At 48.0% G+C, this 16,844-nt stretch overlaps 1 protein-coding gene across 1 annotated transcript; it reads left to right on the top strand.

Annotated features, from left to right (window-relative positions):
• Nucleotides 1–1,316: 1,316 nt before the first annotated feature.
• LOC130834083 (keratin, type II cuticular Hb5-like) lies at nt 1,317–16,775 on the top strand. Its single transcript, XM_057704165.1, is given in 11 exon segments — nt 1,317–1,387; nt 1,603–2,143; nt 4,672–4,865; nt 6,317–6,377; nt 7,313–7,408; nt 8,316–8,320; nt 8,322–8,478; nt 8,717–8,842; nt 13,139–13,359; nt 15,890–15,925; nt 16,625–16,775. Coding segments are annotated over 11 exon segments (1,659 nt in total).
• The last annotated feature ends 69 nt before the right edge of the window (nt 16,776–16,844 follow it).

The following is a 16,844-nucleotide window of genomic DNA, read 5'->3' as shown; positions in this document are numbered from 1 at the left end:
GGCCCTCGTTTCACACCAGCGCTCCTGGGGTGCGTCCGGCTCCCTTTGCATCCATCCCTGTGCTCCCCACGTAGAGTGGCATTCTGTCCTCTGTGCTTCCTGCTGTGAGGGGTCTGTGTGTAAGACAGAGAGAGAGGGACAGACAGACAGAGGACAGACAGAGAGCAGAAAGAACTGCCCCCTCCCCCCCTTAGTCTCTCTCGTCCTGTTTGGCTCTTTTCTTATGCCCCCTCCCCAAGCCTGTTTCCTGAAGAGGGAGCTCTGGAAGATTATTTTTTATTCTTGGCTTCGTGCACAGAGATTCTTGCAATGAGAGCTTTACTTAAGGACCTGGGGAGCTGAGGGCTTTGGCACCGTGGTAGCTGGGGCAGCTGATGGCACTCTGTCAAAAAGGCGACGCTTTCCCTACCGGGTCCCAGTCCCATCCTGCTCTTCTGGGGTGTGGCATCTTGTGAGGTGGGGGTGGGAGGCCAGGGGTGAGGGCCTTGGTTTGATGAGGGGCCTCAAGCACTGGGCAATTTCTCTGGGTGTCCTGCTCACGTAGTGGCTTTGCCTGGCATCTTGCCTCTGTTCTCTGCCAAATCTTACCATCCTCCAGGACCTTGTCTCCCACCTCCTTTGTAACCCCCTAGCCTGCCATGAGCGGCCCTCCTCAGAAAGCCAGGAGCATACCCTTTGCCTGATCAGTCCTCTTTCCCTCTCTCGCCATCGATCTTTCCTGCCTCTGTCTGGTCTCCCCATGAGAATCAGATTCCTCAAGGCAAACTCTGTCCACCCTCTATTTTGCTTTGCATCTAGATCAGGGCCTTGCACTGGTGGGACTTCAGCACTCACCCAAGAATGAAGACACCTCCTCCGGGCTGGCTCCCAGGCCTGCCACACAGTGGAGGGTCAATCAGTGTCCGTGGACGGGATGGAGGAACTCTTCACACGTTGGTCCTTCCCTCCTGTGTCCAGTCTATTCTATTCACGCGATGCTTTCTGAGGACCTAGTATGTACTGGTTGCTATGAGGCCTGTAAAAGCAGATAAGACATGATTTTTGAATCAAGGAGGCAGTACCAGCTCTAGTAACTCTGCTATAAGACAGGATGTCATTGTGCAGTGAATGGCCTGCACGACCCTGCAGTCAACTTCCTTGCGCCGATGCAAGGGATGAGTGGTTGGCCAGCCAGCAGCATGGCAGAAGGGATCCCACACCTTCAGCAATGACGGAGAAAGGCTGGAAGATGACCCTTCACCCGTGCTCACCCTGAGAGATGCTCCAGGCACCCTGTGCTCTGCCTGGGAGGATGGGCCCAGGGACCGTAGTGGGACATGGGACCCTTCGAGTCTCAGGAATGTGCTGGCCCAGGCCTCCACGTGCCTGTGTGGGATAACGATGTCAGGTCTGCTCACAGGGCTGCAGAGGAATTAGGGGCTTCATAGATGTGTTGAGGCCTGTGGGGTTGAAAAGCCAGGGGCAGGTTTATTGTGACGCAGGGTCTCCCTGATACGCCTATTAAAGGAGGCAAGTTCCAGCTTTCCTCTCAGCCTGCCTAGTGGGAGGTTCCCATGCTCGTAAATTGCATTAATAACTTTCTCTTGCCTTTTATGTTGTCAGGAGGCCTGTCACCTGTCTGATGAAAGGCAGGAGCGCTAGCAGTCCTGGTGTCCTTCAGTCCTTCCCCAACCCCGTCCTTGGCCCTGGCCTGGCGAGCGGAGGCACGGCAAGCCATTCCTACTGCAGCAGCTCTGGCTGTGGGATCAGGACCTTCAGCTCCTGCTCAGCGGTGGTGCCCAAGCCTGGGGCTCATGGCTTTGCCAGTGGCCTGGCCTTCCGTGGGGACAGTCCTGGGGGCCCCAGCTACAGGCATCTCGGGGGCTTTGGCAGCCGGAACCTGTGTGCAGCGGTGTCCCTGAGGACCGCCATCAGTTATGCTCGGCCTCTCCGCGCTGGAGGCAGCTTCGGGTACCGCTCCGGCGGCGTGTGCGGCCCCAGCCCGCCCTGCATCACCACCATGTCGGTCACCAAGAGCCCCCGCGCGCCCCTCAACCTGGAGATCGACCCCACTGCGCAGTGCGTGAAGCGTGCGGAGAAGGAGCAGATCAAGAGCCTCAACAACAAGTTTGCTGCCTTCATCGACAAGGTGGGTGTCTGGGTTGTTCCCTGGGCTGTGGCTTAGGAAAGGCAAGGCCGATGAGGGGCTGGGTTCAAATACCTGGAGTCCTGCCCTGCTACGATTAGCACATGGTCCTGGAACATGGCTGAATCAGGGTCTCAGTTTTCACATGTTGCCGTGAGACTCAAATGCAGTCATGGGTATGAAACCACCAGACAGAACAAGAAGGCTTATTGCTGCTGCTTACCTTGGCCATCTGGATCTCAGCCGTCACTCAGTGAGGGGGCTGGGCGGGGCGGGCATCTTTTTTAGCCTGGTGTCTGATCCCATCCTAGAGGAGATGCTGCCATTTCCATTGTGGACAGGGGAGCCAGGACAGAGAGAGATGCCAGAAGCTCCTGTCCTGCTCCAGGCTGGTGGCGACGTTGTGAGAAGGCTGAGAATTTCCAGGACTTCAGGCCCAGGTGCACTTCTCTACTCAACACATACACAGATTAAAGACAGTGAGTTGAGAAACTTAAGAGGTCCATGCGGGCGGGACTGCACTTTTCTGATGTTGCAGTCTCCGAGCCCATCTTCTAGTTGGATACATAGCCCTAGTTTCCTTTGTCCCAGTGATGCCCGCTCTGAGAGTCTGATGGCTCTTGGGGGACAGCCACCAAAGTCCACTGGAGGAAAGGCTCACCTTCTAGGGCAATTCATGTGCACATCGCCACCCGGGACTTCGTAGTGAGGTGCATTCCAGGGTGATGGGGGTGGTGGTGGCGGAAGCTTTGTTCTCAGACAAACACCACCATTAGGGATAGGCATGCCTACAAGCAAAGGTGCTGAACACCCATTCTTTTTTTTTTTTTTAAACATTTTATTTATTATTTATTTATTTATTTAATTTACTGGCTGTGTTGGGTCTTCGTTGCTGCGCTTGGGCTTTCTATAGCTGTGGAGAGCGGGAGCTACTCTTTGTTCTGGTGTGTGGGTTTCTCATTGCAGTGGCTTCTCGTTGTGGAGCACAGGCTCTAGGCACACCGGCTTCAGTAGTTGTGGCACATGGGCTCGGTAGTTGTAGCTCGTGGGCTCTAGAGCGCAGGTTCAGTAGTTGTGGCCCATGGGCTTAGTTGCTCCGCAGCACGTGGGATCTTCCTGGCCCAGGGCTCGAACCCATGTCCCCTGAATTGGCAGGCGGATTCTTAACCACTACACCAGCAAGGAAGCCCTGAACACCCATTCTGAACATGCTGCTGGCTGTCCAAGCCACTCTTCCCTTCCATCAGCAAATTGAAACTGACCTGATCATGCAGGTCAGTCGTTGCCCAAGGCCACCCAGCAGGTGTCAGGGGAGTTAGAAATCCAGTTCATGCCCAGCATTGTCTGAGCTTCAGGTTTGTTAAGGTCAGGGAAACCCAGATTCTTGCCTGAAATCACTCACTTATTAAATGTTGGCAATGAATCGGATTTTTATAAAACAGTGTGCAGGCCAAATAAAACATGCCTGTGGGCCAGATAGGACCTGGGGGCTGCCAGTGTGTCATTACCCATGTGTTCTCACTGCCTCCGTTTAAAGTGAGACTCAGAAAAAATGAGGCACAATGGCCTGGCCAGTGGCAGAGTTAGGCAACGAGAAATCTTCAAATTCCTGGTCCAGGGTCGCCCTCTGGCCCCCTCGCCTTGGGGTCAGAGTGAAGGAGAGTCACGGTGGGTGCATTTTAAAATCACTGCCATAAAAATGCCCACAAACTTAGCAGCTTAAAACAAGACAAATATATTGCCTCATGAGGCTAAAATCAAGGTATCGGCAGGGCTGCTCTTCCTCCTGGAGGCCCTAGGGGAGACCTGTGTTCAGGGACATGCAGGCTTTGGGCAGAATTTAGGTCTGTGTGACTGGCCAACTGGTGTCCCTGTCCCTTGCTGGCTGGCTTCCGGAGCCTGGTCTCAGCTTCTAGGGGCCACCGTATACCTTGACTCATGGCCCTGTCTCCCTCTATCTTCAAAGGAGATAGTGGTCCAGAGCTTCTCATGGTTCAAATCTCTCCTCTGCCTCCTTCTCCGAGCATCTCTTTTACTCTTCTGCCTTCCTCTTCCACTTTAAAAGGCCCATGTGACTACCTTGGGACCACCTGGATAATGTGGGACAATCTCCTGATCTTCGGGTCCATAACCTTAATTCCACCTGCAAGGTCCTTTTTTGCCATGTAACGTGACATATTCACAGATTCCAGGGATTGGAACGTGGATATCTTTGAGGGGCCATTTTTGGCCTACTACACGTGGTCTGGGATATTTTTTCAGGATCAGATGTTAGTTATTTAATTCCGTGCAGAATAAATAAATCACAAATAAGTTGCGTGCTCTTCCTGGGAGATGGGTGGGGGTGAGGGGAAGTTCCTTGGGGAATAACTGTGACCTGAGCTTTCTGACTTGGCCAAATACTTTGGCCTCTGGGGAAGGTCATGGGCTGCTGCAGGTCAGAGGCCATCCCCAAAGGTAGAGAGAGCTCTGGGGGCCCAGGCACCTCCCCGGGCTCCTCCTGAGTCTCTTTCTCCCACCCTGGGTGGCCGGTGTGCCTCCTGGAGCAGCAGAACAAGCTGCTGGAGACCAAGTGGCAGTTCTACCAGAACCGCAAGTGCTGTGAGAGCAACCTGGAGCCGCTGTTCAATGGTTACATTGAGACACTGAGGCGGGAGGCTGAGTATGTGGAGGCCGACAGTGGGAGGCTGGCCTCGGAGCTCAACCACGTGCAGGAGGTGCTGGAGGGCTACAAGAAGAAGTGAGTGTGGCCCGGCTTGCAGTGGCTACATGTGTGGGGTGGGTCTTAACTGGGTTCATATAACTTTCCCAGAGATGGAGATGGCTGAAAGTCAAGGTCATCCCAAGTACCTACCAGACGGTTCTGCTTAATCAGTCTGCTCCATTTGCCTTGGCTCTCAACTCCTGCAGCCCCAACCTGGGAACTGGGGAAAGATTTGCAGGGAAGAAGAGCTCCCAGCCTGGGAGAGGTGGGTTACATATCCACGGCAGAGACTGACCCAGAGACGGAAAGAGAGGAACAAAGGAAGTGGGAGGATGGAGAACAGTAGGTCTGGAGAGTAAAACTTGGGAGTGGTCAGGGCTAGGATGGGTGGAAAGGAGAGGTCCCTGGGGAGATACCTTGAAGATGATCTGACAGATGCCATTCAAGTTACCTGATGAACTTGGATAATTCTCTTATTTACTCTGCAGATAAGTCATCAGGCTCTTGTTCTGCCATGCTCCACAATTCAAAGGCCATGTAAATCTTCTGTTTTAACTCAACTTATTTAGTCTGGCCACTACCTTGTTTAAACTCACCAGGTCCCTGTTAACTTGCTCTTCTTTACCTGTTAGATTTGGACAAAGTGAAGGGTGATTTTGACGTAGTCAGTCCTGGTAATTTTACTTGGAAGTAATTGAAATCCTGGTCTTGGAAGATCAGCGTTTACCACCCAGATGGATGCAGCAATGGGTTTTCACGTCTCCCAGGGAAAGCAGACACAATTCTGTATGCAGGTGTCAAGCTCTGTCTCCCACTCTGGGGGTGTGAGGGGCAGTAATTATGGAGCTCAGAGTTTATAGCAGCCCCAATTATCCTGTCATTAAAAAGTTGTGAAAACTGTGCTCTGGGAACTCTGGTCCTCCTTGTTAGGTTGGGGCAGGGCTGCTCCAGGGATAAGACCTCACAGGCAAGAGTGAGAGAATGGGCCAGGCTGGTGGAGGAGGGCTGTGGAAATGCCCCCAGCAGTCTGGGCACGATGGGTGTCTTCCCCAATTTCAAGGCCTTGGATGTTGGGGGATGAGGGAGAGAACGGCCTCATGGAGCTCTATGTATTGTACAGTTTTTGGGTTGAAAGGCCCCCGGAGCATCTCTCTTTCATTTATCCCACAAATATTAACTGAGTGCCTGATCGCACACCAGGCAATTTAACTCAAGATGCAGAGAGATTCAATGACTTGCCTGAGGTTTTGCAGTGATTTCAGCCCAAGCTTGGACCAGAAATCAGGCATCTGAACTCCATATCCAGTGTCTTTTTGGTGGGTTCTTTGTGGCTGAGAAACAGAAGTCCAGAGAGGCCAAGCATCTTCTCCTAAGGCACAGAGAAAGTTGAGAGCAGGACCAGGGGACCTTGAAAACCTAGGACTCGGCTAGCTGGCCCAAGGCCCTCACCCCCGGAGGGCCTCTCCATGTGTGCTTTCTTTCCTCAGGTATGAAGAAGAGGTGGCTCACAAGGCCACGGCTGAGAATGAGTTTGTGGTGCTTAAGAAGGTGAGTAACTCTTTCTACAAGGGGAGGAATTAAATCTTGGATGCTAGATGCTTGGAGGCTGGGCATCTTGGTGAATTCATGTCAGTCCAGCTGTGGTGGTCAGGACCTCGAGTCCCCTGGCAAAGGGAGGCTTGTTGGTGGGTCAGGCTGCCAAAGCCATCTTGGTCCCCATGCAGGAACCCAGACTGTGCTGACAGAGGCTTCTTAAAAAGAGAGCTCATCATGCTGCCCTTTGGCTTTTTGTAAACTCCCTGATGAGCTGAAATCAGTGTCACTCAAATCAGTGTCACTCTCCTGTGGACACTGCCTCCCAGATTGGGAGGTGTTAATTCTCATCTTGCTGGAGATTGTGTGAGCTGTGGTCCTCACTCAGTGCAAGGGCAGACAATGAAAAAAACCAAAGGAAAAAACTTCTAATGATTTCTCTTTGATTTCATACTGGTGAGTTGAAGTGTATGCTAATACTTCTCATAAATAATGTACTTACCAGACACCTTATTTGTAAGTAATCATGGAATGGAGAGAGGGTTGGTAGAAATTATGCCAGGAGAGGCATGACCTTGATCTCAGGCAGGAGAGTCAGCTGCTTGGGTGTTGGGTGGGTGCCAGGGACGACCTGCTGGGAAGGTACAGCCCTGGCTCTGTGGTTGCCACATGGTCATACTCTGTGGGTCACTTTGGCTTGGCAGCAATCACCTGACAGTTTGGGTTGTCATATTAGGCTACTTGCTTCTGCAGGATCCCCATTTCTGGAGGAATTGAAAGAAGTCTGTAGGGGTCAGGTTTCTCGCCACTTCCTATCCCAGGTGGTCCTATGATGTTTATGTGATGGGAGAGGGGTGGGTTGAGAGATGGCCTCAGGGCCACTTACAAAGTGCAGAGGTCCAGGGGCACTGAATGCCCCTGTGCCCCACTCTCTCGTGTGTCCCCACCAGGACATCGATTGCGCCTATCTGTGCAAGGCCGACCTGGAGGCCAACATGGAGGCCCTGAAGGAGGAGATGGGCTTCCTACAGTCTCTCTACGACGAGGTGAGTCTCTCCCCATCTCCAGAAGATCAAGTGAGGGAGGGGACGGAAGAGGGTTTTCTTGGTTTTCTGTCCTGGTTCCTTGTTTCTAGGAAAAGCTGTGCGTTCCTTATTCTTCTAGGGCCTCAACATCCTTTCCTTTTGTGACCAGAGGAGACTTTTGTCTTGTTCAGGTCTCCTTTCAAAATGGAATCCTTTTGGGGATTAACCCATACACATTACTATATATAAAATAGGTAACAAATCAGGACCTACTGTATAGCACAGGGAACTATACTCAATATTTTGTAATAACCTATAAGGGAAAAGAATCTGAAAAAAGATACGTATGTATGTATAACCAAATCACTTTGCTGTACACCTGAAATTAACACAACATTGTAGATGAACTATACTTCAATTAAAACAAAAAACAAAACAAAAAAATGATTTGAAAGACTGTGATTCATTGCCTATCTACACAGCATAACATGGAGATTTGATGATATACGTTTAGGTATATAGATATAATAATCATATTTTATTAATTCAAGTAGTGTGAAAACCCAGTTAGAAAATTCAGGACTCTGAACCTATCACTTATTGGAATGGATTTATACAGACAGTCACAGTTGATCTGGGTGGTTCAGACACTGAGTAGAGTGACTCAGTTTGACTCTATCCAAAGAAATCTACCTTTGTTGACCCAGGCATTAGTGGAATTCCATCTTGCTCATTGCCTTGAGATTATGGTCCAAATTCTAGCCTTTTCTTCTTAGAGGAACACTTGAAAAAAGATTTCCTGACTTGTCAAGAGTTTTCTAATTTATTTCCTAAAGTTTCAAAATTGGGGCTGTTTCTTGGATTACCTGTGGAGACAAGAATTGGAGGGGCCTTTGGAGCTGACGACACTGATTGTTGTCTCCTACAGGAAATCTCTCCTTCAGTCACAAATCTCTGACACCTCGGTGGTGCTCAAGATGGACAACAGCTGGGAGCTCAACATGGACTTGGTTGTGGCTGAGATCAAGGCTCAGTACGATGACATTGTCAGCCGCAGCTGGGCTGAGGCCGAGTGCTGGTACCAAACCAAGGTAAGCTGGAGGGCCAGGCTGCTGCATTGGGCAGAGAGGATCACCGGAACCTGGAGCTTCCCTGGGAAATGCACCCATGCCCTCAGAGTGGCTACAGTGGAGGTTGGAGCAGAGCAGGGGTAGGAGGTAGGATGATCCCAGAAGAACCAGGGGACTGGCTCTGCATAGAGACATCCCAGTACCTCCAGCCACCTTGCAATCATTGGTTGTTTCCTCATGTCTGTCTCCCAACCTGCAGTGTGAGGAGATGAAAGTCACGGTGATGCAGCAGGGTGAGAGCCTCTGCAGAACCAAGGAGGAGATCAGTGAGCTGAAGCGCATGATCCAGAGGCTGACGATGGAGGTGGAGAACGCAAAGCAGCAGGTCGGCAGGCTGCTGCTGCTGGTCTGCTTTCTGCTTTCCTCCTGCCTTGAGGGGCTGTGGCTAACTTTGGAGAGGCTTATATATATATTTTTTGGTTTCCATTATGGTTTATTAAAGGATATTTAGTATAGTTCCCTGTGCTATACAGTAGGTTGTTTGTCTATTTTATATATAGTTGTTTGTATCTGCTAATTCCAAACTCCTAATTTATTCCTCCCCCACCCCATTTCCCCTTGGGTAATCATAAGTTTGTTCTCTATGTCTGTGAGTTTGTTTTGTAGATAAGTTCCTTTGTGTCATATTTTAGATTCCACATATAAGTGGTATGGGTCTTTCTCTGTCTGACTTACTTCACTCAGTATGATAATCTCTAGGTCCATCACTGTTGCTGCAAATGGCATTATCTCACTCTTTTTTATGGCTGAGTAATATTCCATTGTATAAATGTACCACATCTTCTTTATCCATTCATCTGTCAATGGACATTTAGGTTGTTTCCATGTCTTGGCTATTGTAAACAGTGCTGCAATGAACATTGGGTGGGGTGCATGTATTCTTTCAAATTAGAGTTTTCTCCAGATACATGCCCAGAAGTGGGACTGCTGGATCATATGGTAACTCTATTTTTAGTTTTTAAAGGAACCTCCATACTGTTTTCAATAGTGGCTGTACCAATTTACATTCCCATCAACAGTGTAGGAGTGTTCCCTTTTGGAGACATTAATGTTTTAACAACCTGCATCTGAAGAACCAACAGTGAATAAGGCATTTAGGGAGAGGATGACTGGTCTACCTTCTCTGAATTGTGCTTTTATTTTCCTCTATATCCCTTCAAAATTTCTCTCCTCTAAACATACCTTAGATGGTATAGTCTAGTGCTGTGCTTGTCACTGCTTTCTTTCTCTGTCCCCACCTCTCTTGTTGCGCTCGAGGTGCATAGACCTGAACTAGTCACACACCACTCTGTTCTAAAGGCACACTACCACCATCGGCATTTATCTCACTTAAAACTGTCTAGTCTTTGTCTTCAATTCCATTCCCCTCCATCACAGCCTCATTCTCATGCATTTAATATATGTCTTTCTAGTCCCTCTTTCATCTATGTAGTTCATATGTGTATTAGATTCATGTAAACTTTTTAGTGTTTTAAGTTTACGTAATGATATTACGTCATAAATCTCATTCTGATTCTTCCCCTGGCCAGTTAGAGGTCTTTGAAATCCATGCACATCACTATAAATGGTCTGTTTCATTATTTCTGTTGTGTTGAATTCTGCAATATTCATAAACCATGGTTTCCTATCCATTCCTCTATGAATGGGTGCCTACCTAATTTGCCTCCAAGACTCTGCTACTACAACCAGTCGCATCATTAACATTTTAATACATATTTATACATGCTTCCATGTGTACCTCCATGAGGGATGTTTTGACAGCATAAAGCAAGAAATGGCACTGTTGAGTTGTAAGACACTCATTTACTTTCCGTAAGTACCCTCAGAGTGCTGTGCCAACGTGTGCTCCCAGTATCAGCAAGTGAGGACTTCTGTTCCAGGATTCGCTATTATCAGACTCTGGAAATCTTGTGGATCTAATAGGTGTAAATGGCGTCTGTTACTTTAATTTTCATTTCTCTTGTTAATTATAACAACTGTCTCTTCATTCACTACTCATTTGCATTTCCCTTTCTAAGAACTGCCTGTTCATATCATCTGCCCATTTTTCTATTGCGATTCGTCTATATGCTTGGTGATTTGCAGTATTTCCTTGCCTATTTTATCTAGGTTGTGATCAATTAATCTTCTCTCAATCTGTCACTTGTCTGTTTGCTTTTCTCTGGTTTCCTTTATTGAACAGAAATCTTTAAGCTGGATGTGGCTAAATCCATCAGTTCTTACCTTAACTGTTTATACTTATGAAGGTTTGAGGTCATAGAAGTTTCCTCTTACAGCTTTGTCTTCAACTAGTTTTATAGTTTTATCGCTCACATTTAGGACTTTAATCCATCTGAACTTTATTTTTAATTTCGTTTAATAAATTTATTTATTTATGTATTTATGTATTTATTTATTGGCTATGTTGGGTCTTTGTGGCTTCACGCGGGCTTTCTCTAGTTGCAGAGAGCAGGGGCTACTCTTCATTGTGGTGCACAGGCTTCTCACTGCAGTGGCTTCTCTTGTTGCAGAGCACGGGCTCTAGGCACATGGGCTTCAGTAGTTGTGGCACATGGGCTCAGTAGATGTGCTGCTCCATGGCATGTGGGATCTTCCTGGACTAGGGATTGAACCTGTGTCCCCTGCATTGGCAGGTGAATTCTTAACCACTGTGCCACCAGGGAAGTCCCTGAACTTTATTTTTTGTATATACAGGGAGTAGGGTCTTAATTATATTTCTCTACATATACTAAGAAAATGTATTATGTAATCCATTCTTTACTCACTGGTTTGTGATACAATGTGTATCTTAATACTGAGTTCCCACATACACCTGCCTCAAATTCTGTCCTCTCCCCTCGGTGTAGCTGTTCTCAGCCACTGAGTAAGATGTATCAGAAGTAATTTGTTACTATTAGAAGTAATGGAATATGGGAATGGTTTACTTTCCAGAAGTGCAACTGGAGAAAATTAGAAGTTATTCTCACTTGCATTCTGATATGCATTTTAAAAAATATTTATTTTAGGGGCCTCCCTGGCAGTCCAGTGGTTAAGACTCTGTGCTTCCAATGCAGGGGCTGTGGGTTAGTTCCCTGGTTGGGGAACTAAGATCTCACCTGCTGCTCAGTACGGCCAAGAAAAAAAAATTTTTTTAAAAATTTTATTGTGGTAAGAACACTTAACACGAGATCTACCCTTTTAACAAAATTTTAAGTGTACAATATATTATTGTTGAGTCTAAGTAGAGTGTTTTACAGTGGCTCTCTAGAGCTTATTCATCACGCTTAACTGAAATTTCATGCCCATTAATTAGTAACTCCTTATTTCCTCCTCCTCCCAGCCCCTGGCAACCACCACTCCTCTCTGATTCTATGAATTTGGCTATTTTAGATACTTCATATAAGCAAAATCAAGTAGTGTTTCTCTTTCTGTGTCTGGCTTATCACACTAGCATAATGTCCTCAGGGTTCATTCACATTGTCACATATTGCAGAATTTCCTTCTTTTTAAAGGCTGAATAGTATTCCATTGCATGTATCTACCACCTCTTCTTTATGCATTCAACTGTTGATGGACATCAGGTTATTTCTGTAGCTTGGCTGTTGTGAACAATGCTGCAGTGAACATGGGAGGGCTAATATCTCTTCGAGATCCTGTTTCAATTCTTTTGGATAAATACCCAGAAGTGGAATTACTGGATCAAATGGTAGTTCTGTTTTTAAGTTTTTGAGGAACCTTTATACTGTTTTCCAGGGTGGCTGCACTATTTTGCATTTCCACCAACAGTGTGCCAGGGGTTCAAGTTCTCCACATTCTTGTTAACACTTGTCTTGTTTTTCTCATAATAGCCAAACTGACAGGTGTGAGGAGATTCTCATTGTGGATTTGGTTTGCATCTTCTGAATGATTAGTGATGTTGAACCTTTTCTTTTTTTTTCATATATCTGTTAGCCATTTATATGTCTTTTCTGGAGAAATGTCTATTCAAGTCCTTCGCCCATTTACAAAATTGGGTTAATTTTTTGTTGTTGTTGTTATAGAGTTGTAGGAGTTCCTTACATTTTCTTAAGTTGGGCAGAAGGAAGGAGCTATAGTTCGCGTGTAGGGCGCTGTAAGGGGAACTTCTTCCAGCATGCTAACTTCAGTGGGCCGAAGAATGAGACCCCATACAGTGGCCTCTGAAAACCTGGGTTTGGCACTAACTAACTGGGTAGCTCAGGGCAAGTCACAGCCTCTCTGACTGAGTCTCAATTTCTGCATCTGCATAATGGAAATAAAGATGCCTGTTCTGACAAGCTCAGGAGTAACTTCACAGTCAAATAAGATACTATCTGCGAAAGTGCCTTGTAAACAACGACAGTATAAAAATATAAGATAATTATCTTACATCAGCATTAGTCCGATTCTAGTGCTAACATTTCCTTCCCCTAACGGCTCACCATGGACTTGAGTTTTGCAATAAGGTGGTTTAAAAAATGAAGGAAGAACGCTCTAAATGGCTGTGATTTCCCTGCCTAGGTAATTTAAAAGTTGATCATTCTGAATGGAGGTGAACTGGGATGATCAAGGCCAGGGGAGACCCACCAAGGTTCCCACAGTCTGCACCCTTCTCAAGCCCCTTCCTGCCTCTCCTTCCCCTCAGAGCTGCAAGCTGGAGGCCGCTGTGGCCGAGGAGGAGCAGCAGGGCGAGGCGGCCCTTAATGATGCCCGCTGCAAGCTGGCGGGGCTGGAGGAGGCCCTGCAGAAGGCCAAGCAGGACATGGCCTGCCTGCTGAAGGAGTACCAGGAGGTGATGAACTCCAAGCTGGGCCTGGACGTGGAGATCGCCACTTATCGCAAACTGCTGGAGGGCGAGGAGAGCCGGTGAGGACAGGCCCAGGGCCACTTCACATCCCCACTCGGGGCTAGAAGAGTGTCTCACTGATTCATCTTCAGGCAGAGGGCATTCAAACTGGGAAAGTCTCTAGAGATCTAGAGAGTCTAGCCATTTCCCCATTCTCAGATAGGGAAACTGAGGTTCATAGAGGGGAAGGGCTTGTTCAAGATGTCAACTAGTTCATGGCTAAGCTGGAAGTACACCAGCCTCCCGGCTAGCACTCCAGAGATCTCTCTCCTCTCCCGCACTGCCCCTCCAGCTGCGCTTAAATCTCATTCCCAGGCAACTATTTTACACTGTTGGCTGAAAGGGTGTCTGCAGTCACAACTCAGTGGGTTGTGAAAGCTGGAATCATTCAGAAAGTTTGTTAAAGGCTATTTGATTTGGGATGTACAGACAAGGAATCCTATCAGCTTGGATAGTCTGGTGTCCAGGACCAGCAAATAGACTGGAGCAGCACTGCATGTCCTTGCCCAGCAGGGAAGACAGGGGCGGACACGAATGCATCCATCCTCCAAGTGACTAGGCTTCGTGTCCCAGGGAGGCTGTCAGAGGCATCGCAGGGGATGAGGTAGCGTGGAGGGGGTGGAAAAGGGACTGGACACGTCAGGCTGTGCTGACAGTTTGAGCCAAGAATTGGGGCCAAGCGAAGTCAGCACGGGAGGGAGCAGTGTGGGTTTACATCTCAGATGGTACGAGGGCCTCTAGCCTCGAGGTGGCCGCGTCATTATTGCCTCCGAGCTGGGTCCCATCGCGGGGAGCAGGCGAGACTGCGGCGTAGAGTACAGAGGTTAGGATCATGGGCTGTGAGCCCCGTCACCTGGGTTTAGATTCCAGCTCTACGCTTATGAGCTTCAAACCTCTATGCCTCAGGGTCCTAATCTGTAAAATCATAAAGTCCACGGCTTCAGGCTGTCGCAAGGATTCAACAGGTGAACAGAACACAGTAAGTTCGTAGAGGAACAGGCTATTATCAGATTCAGAATACCTCTGTCCAGGGTGGCCGGGAAGGCCTGCACCCAGGGAGAGACTCCTTATCGACCCGGGTAGTGTTAGAAACCTGACAAGAGTGGCACCCAAGGCAGCTGACCATGCCTGACCAAAGCAGGTAAACTTTTCAGTCCACTTCCTCAGGCCTCTGGGTGCAGCCAACTGTGCTGTCTCCTCCTTTGCACGCGTAAATCGCTAATCTGCTCCCCAGCACTCACTGAGGCTCTTGGCATCTGCACCGTGAAACTTACTTTCATTACGGGAATCATCATTAGTGTTGATAACTCAATCACAGAATGAATGATGCGTCTTTCCCTACACATGAGATTTTAAAATGTGGTTTAGAATATTTGCGTATGGCGGCCATTACCCTTTACATAGACCTTTTCCTCTTGCCTATGACATATGTAATTAGATTACGCAAATAATGCTCATTGCAGAAAATGCAGAAAATAAGAAAATAAAAGCAGGCATAATCACTCAACTCAAAGATAGCTGCTGCCACCACTGTGGCTCAACAGGCACCATGATGGGCATTGGCTAGAATCTTCTGGAAGGGCACAGTTCCAAGGCTGTGGCAAAGCCAGGTTCATGTAGCAGGAAGGTGAGCTGGAAGCATGTATCCCCTGAGAAGCTGTGGAATGGAGAAGGATTCTGAATCAGGCAGAATGAATCAGAATAGAGCTTTCCTGGAAGAAAAATTTTGAAGCTGGGAGTTAAAAAAAGAGGGAGGGAGATACAGAACAGAAAGTACAGGTATTTATGAAGAGTGCAAAGTCCTGGTGTAATGTCTCATCATAACAAAATGTTCCTAGTGTTTACAGAAAACCCTTACATCAGATTTACTGCGTGCCAGGTACTGTCAGCAGGCACTTTACACGTAGAACTTGTAACAATCCTATGAGGTGGTATTATTATCCCCATTTTAGAGCTGAGAAAACTGAGGCATGGAAAGGTTAGGTGACTTGTGTAAGGTCACCCAGCTAGTAAGTGGCTCAGCTAGATTTGAGTCCAGGCAGCCTGGTTTGAGGGTTCAGGTCTTAATCACCACACCCTCCAGCCTCCCTTGGAATTTATCAAGTCAGGTGCATGTCTGGGGTAACATTTAAAACTGTGAGATAAAAAATGGATCCATTTGGATGCTAGACAAGCTTTTTCCTACCCAGAGGTGGCCATTTAGGCAGTAGCTGCTCCCATTCTTTGGCTTTGCTGGAATTTCTAGCAAAGGGACAAAGAGGGTGACCCCACCCCACTGCACCCCTACTTTTCAATACCCCAAGTTTCCATGGCCGAGAAGCAAACAGGGCAGAAAGTGGCCTTTCGGATCCTGCAAACTAACATTCCCCTGTCCTTTGGGGATCCCCAGGAGGAGTGCTAACACTGAGCCTTCTGTAGCATACCCCGCCCCTCATATGCAGCAGGCCCCGCCCCTCATCTCTCCTCCCCTCCTTCAGAATGGAAGAGAACAGCCCTGCTGCAAGAGCAGAGGAACCAGGTTCTAACCACCCACTCTCCTCTCCCCTGCAGGTTGTGTGAAGGCGTGGGCTCCATCAACATCTGTAAGTTTGGGGGTGCAGGTGGGCATGGTTCTTTGGGTGTCAATGGCCTTAGTATTAGTTGCCTCTAATTGGTGACTGAACCAGTGTCCGCAAGGCACTAGGTGAGGGAGATAGGAGCTGAGAGAAATGGATGGTCCAAAATATCTGGCCCCTACCTCGATCCATCTGGAGCATCCGTGAAACCTGAGCTTATGCCTGTGGCAAATTCTGATCCGCTAATTGGTTCTGCAAAAGTCACCCAAGTCTTTCAGCTGCACAGAATACTCCTCAAGTGGTACAATGTTTAATATTTAAAAACACACAAGCTGTATATTCTGATCAGTTGGGGCCACTGAAAGCATCTCAAATCTATATCTTTAATAATTCAGTGTGTATGCAGCCCCTAGCCTAGGTATCTATCTGTTCCTCTCACCTTCCCAGCAACCATATTTCTACATGATTCCTCTCTTGTGATCAATCAGTTTTTGCCTAAAGATTTCAACATTGAAACTGTAGAGTTTCAATGTCAAATAGAGTTAGGTGTCCAACTTGCTAACTGTACTCCAAGAAGATGGCAATGGGGTTAGATTTTCCTGTAGTTTAAAAATATTCATGTCATGGATCCCTCAGCGTGTGAAGAGAGTTAATCATTGATTCCAGAAAAATTTTGTGTCACACCATGTCTGGAATGGAAGAGAATTCTAACCCGGTGTCTCGTTACAAGTGTGAGCCGTTCCCAGGGCGGTGTGGTCTGCGGGGACCTGGGTTCCACTGTCCCTCGTGGTCTGGGAGGCGTGGCCATCAGCAGCGGTGCCCTCTGCTCCCCCTCTGTAGTGGGGGCCTGTTCCAGTGTGAGATCTGTGAGGTTTACATAGTGGGTGGTGGGACTCTGGACAGATGTATTCTGATCGGGGAGAGGGTGGAAAGTGGGGGAACGGGGAAAG

This window comes from Hippopotamus amphibius, chromosome 12, assembly GCF_030028045.1.
Source record: "Hippopotamus amphibius kiboko isolate mHipAmp2 chromosome 12, mHipAmp2.hap2, whole genome shotgun sequence".
Taxonomy (NCBI): Eukaryota; Metazoa; Chordata; class Mammalia; order Artiodactyla; family Hippopotamidae; genus Hippopotamus; species Hippopotamus amphibius.
This window is presented reverse-complemented; position numbering and strand designations above follow the sequence as displayed.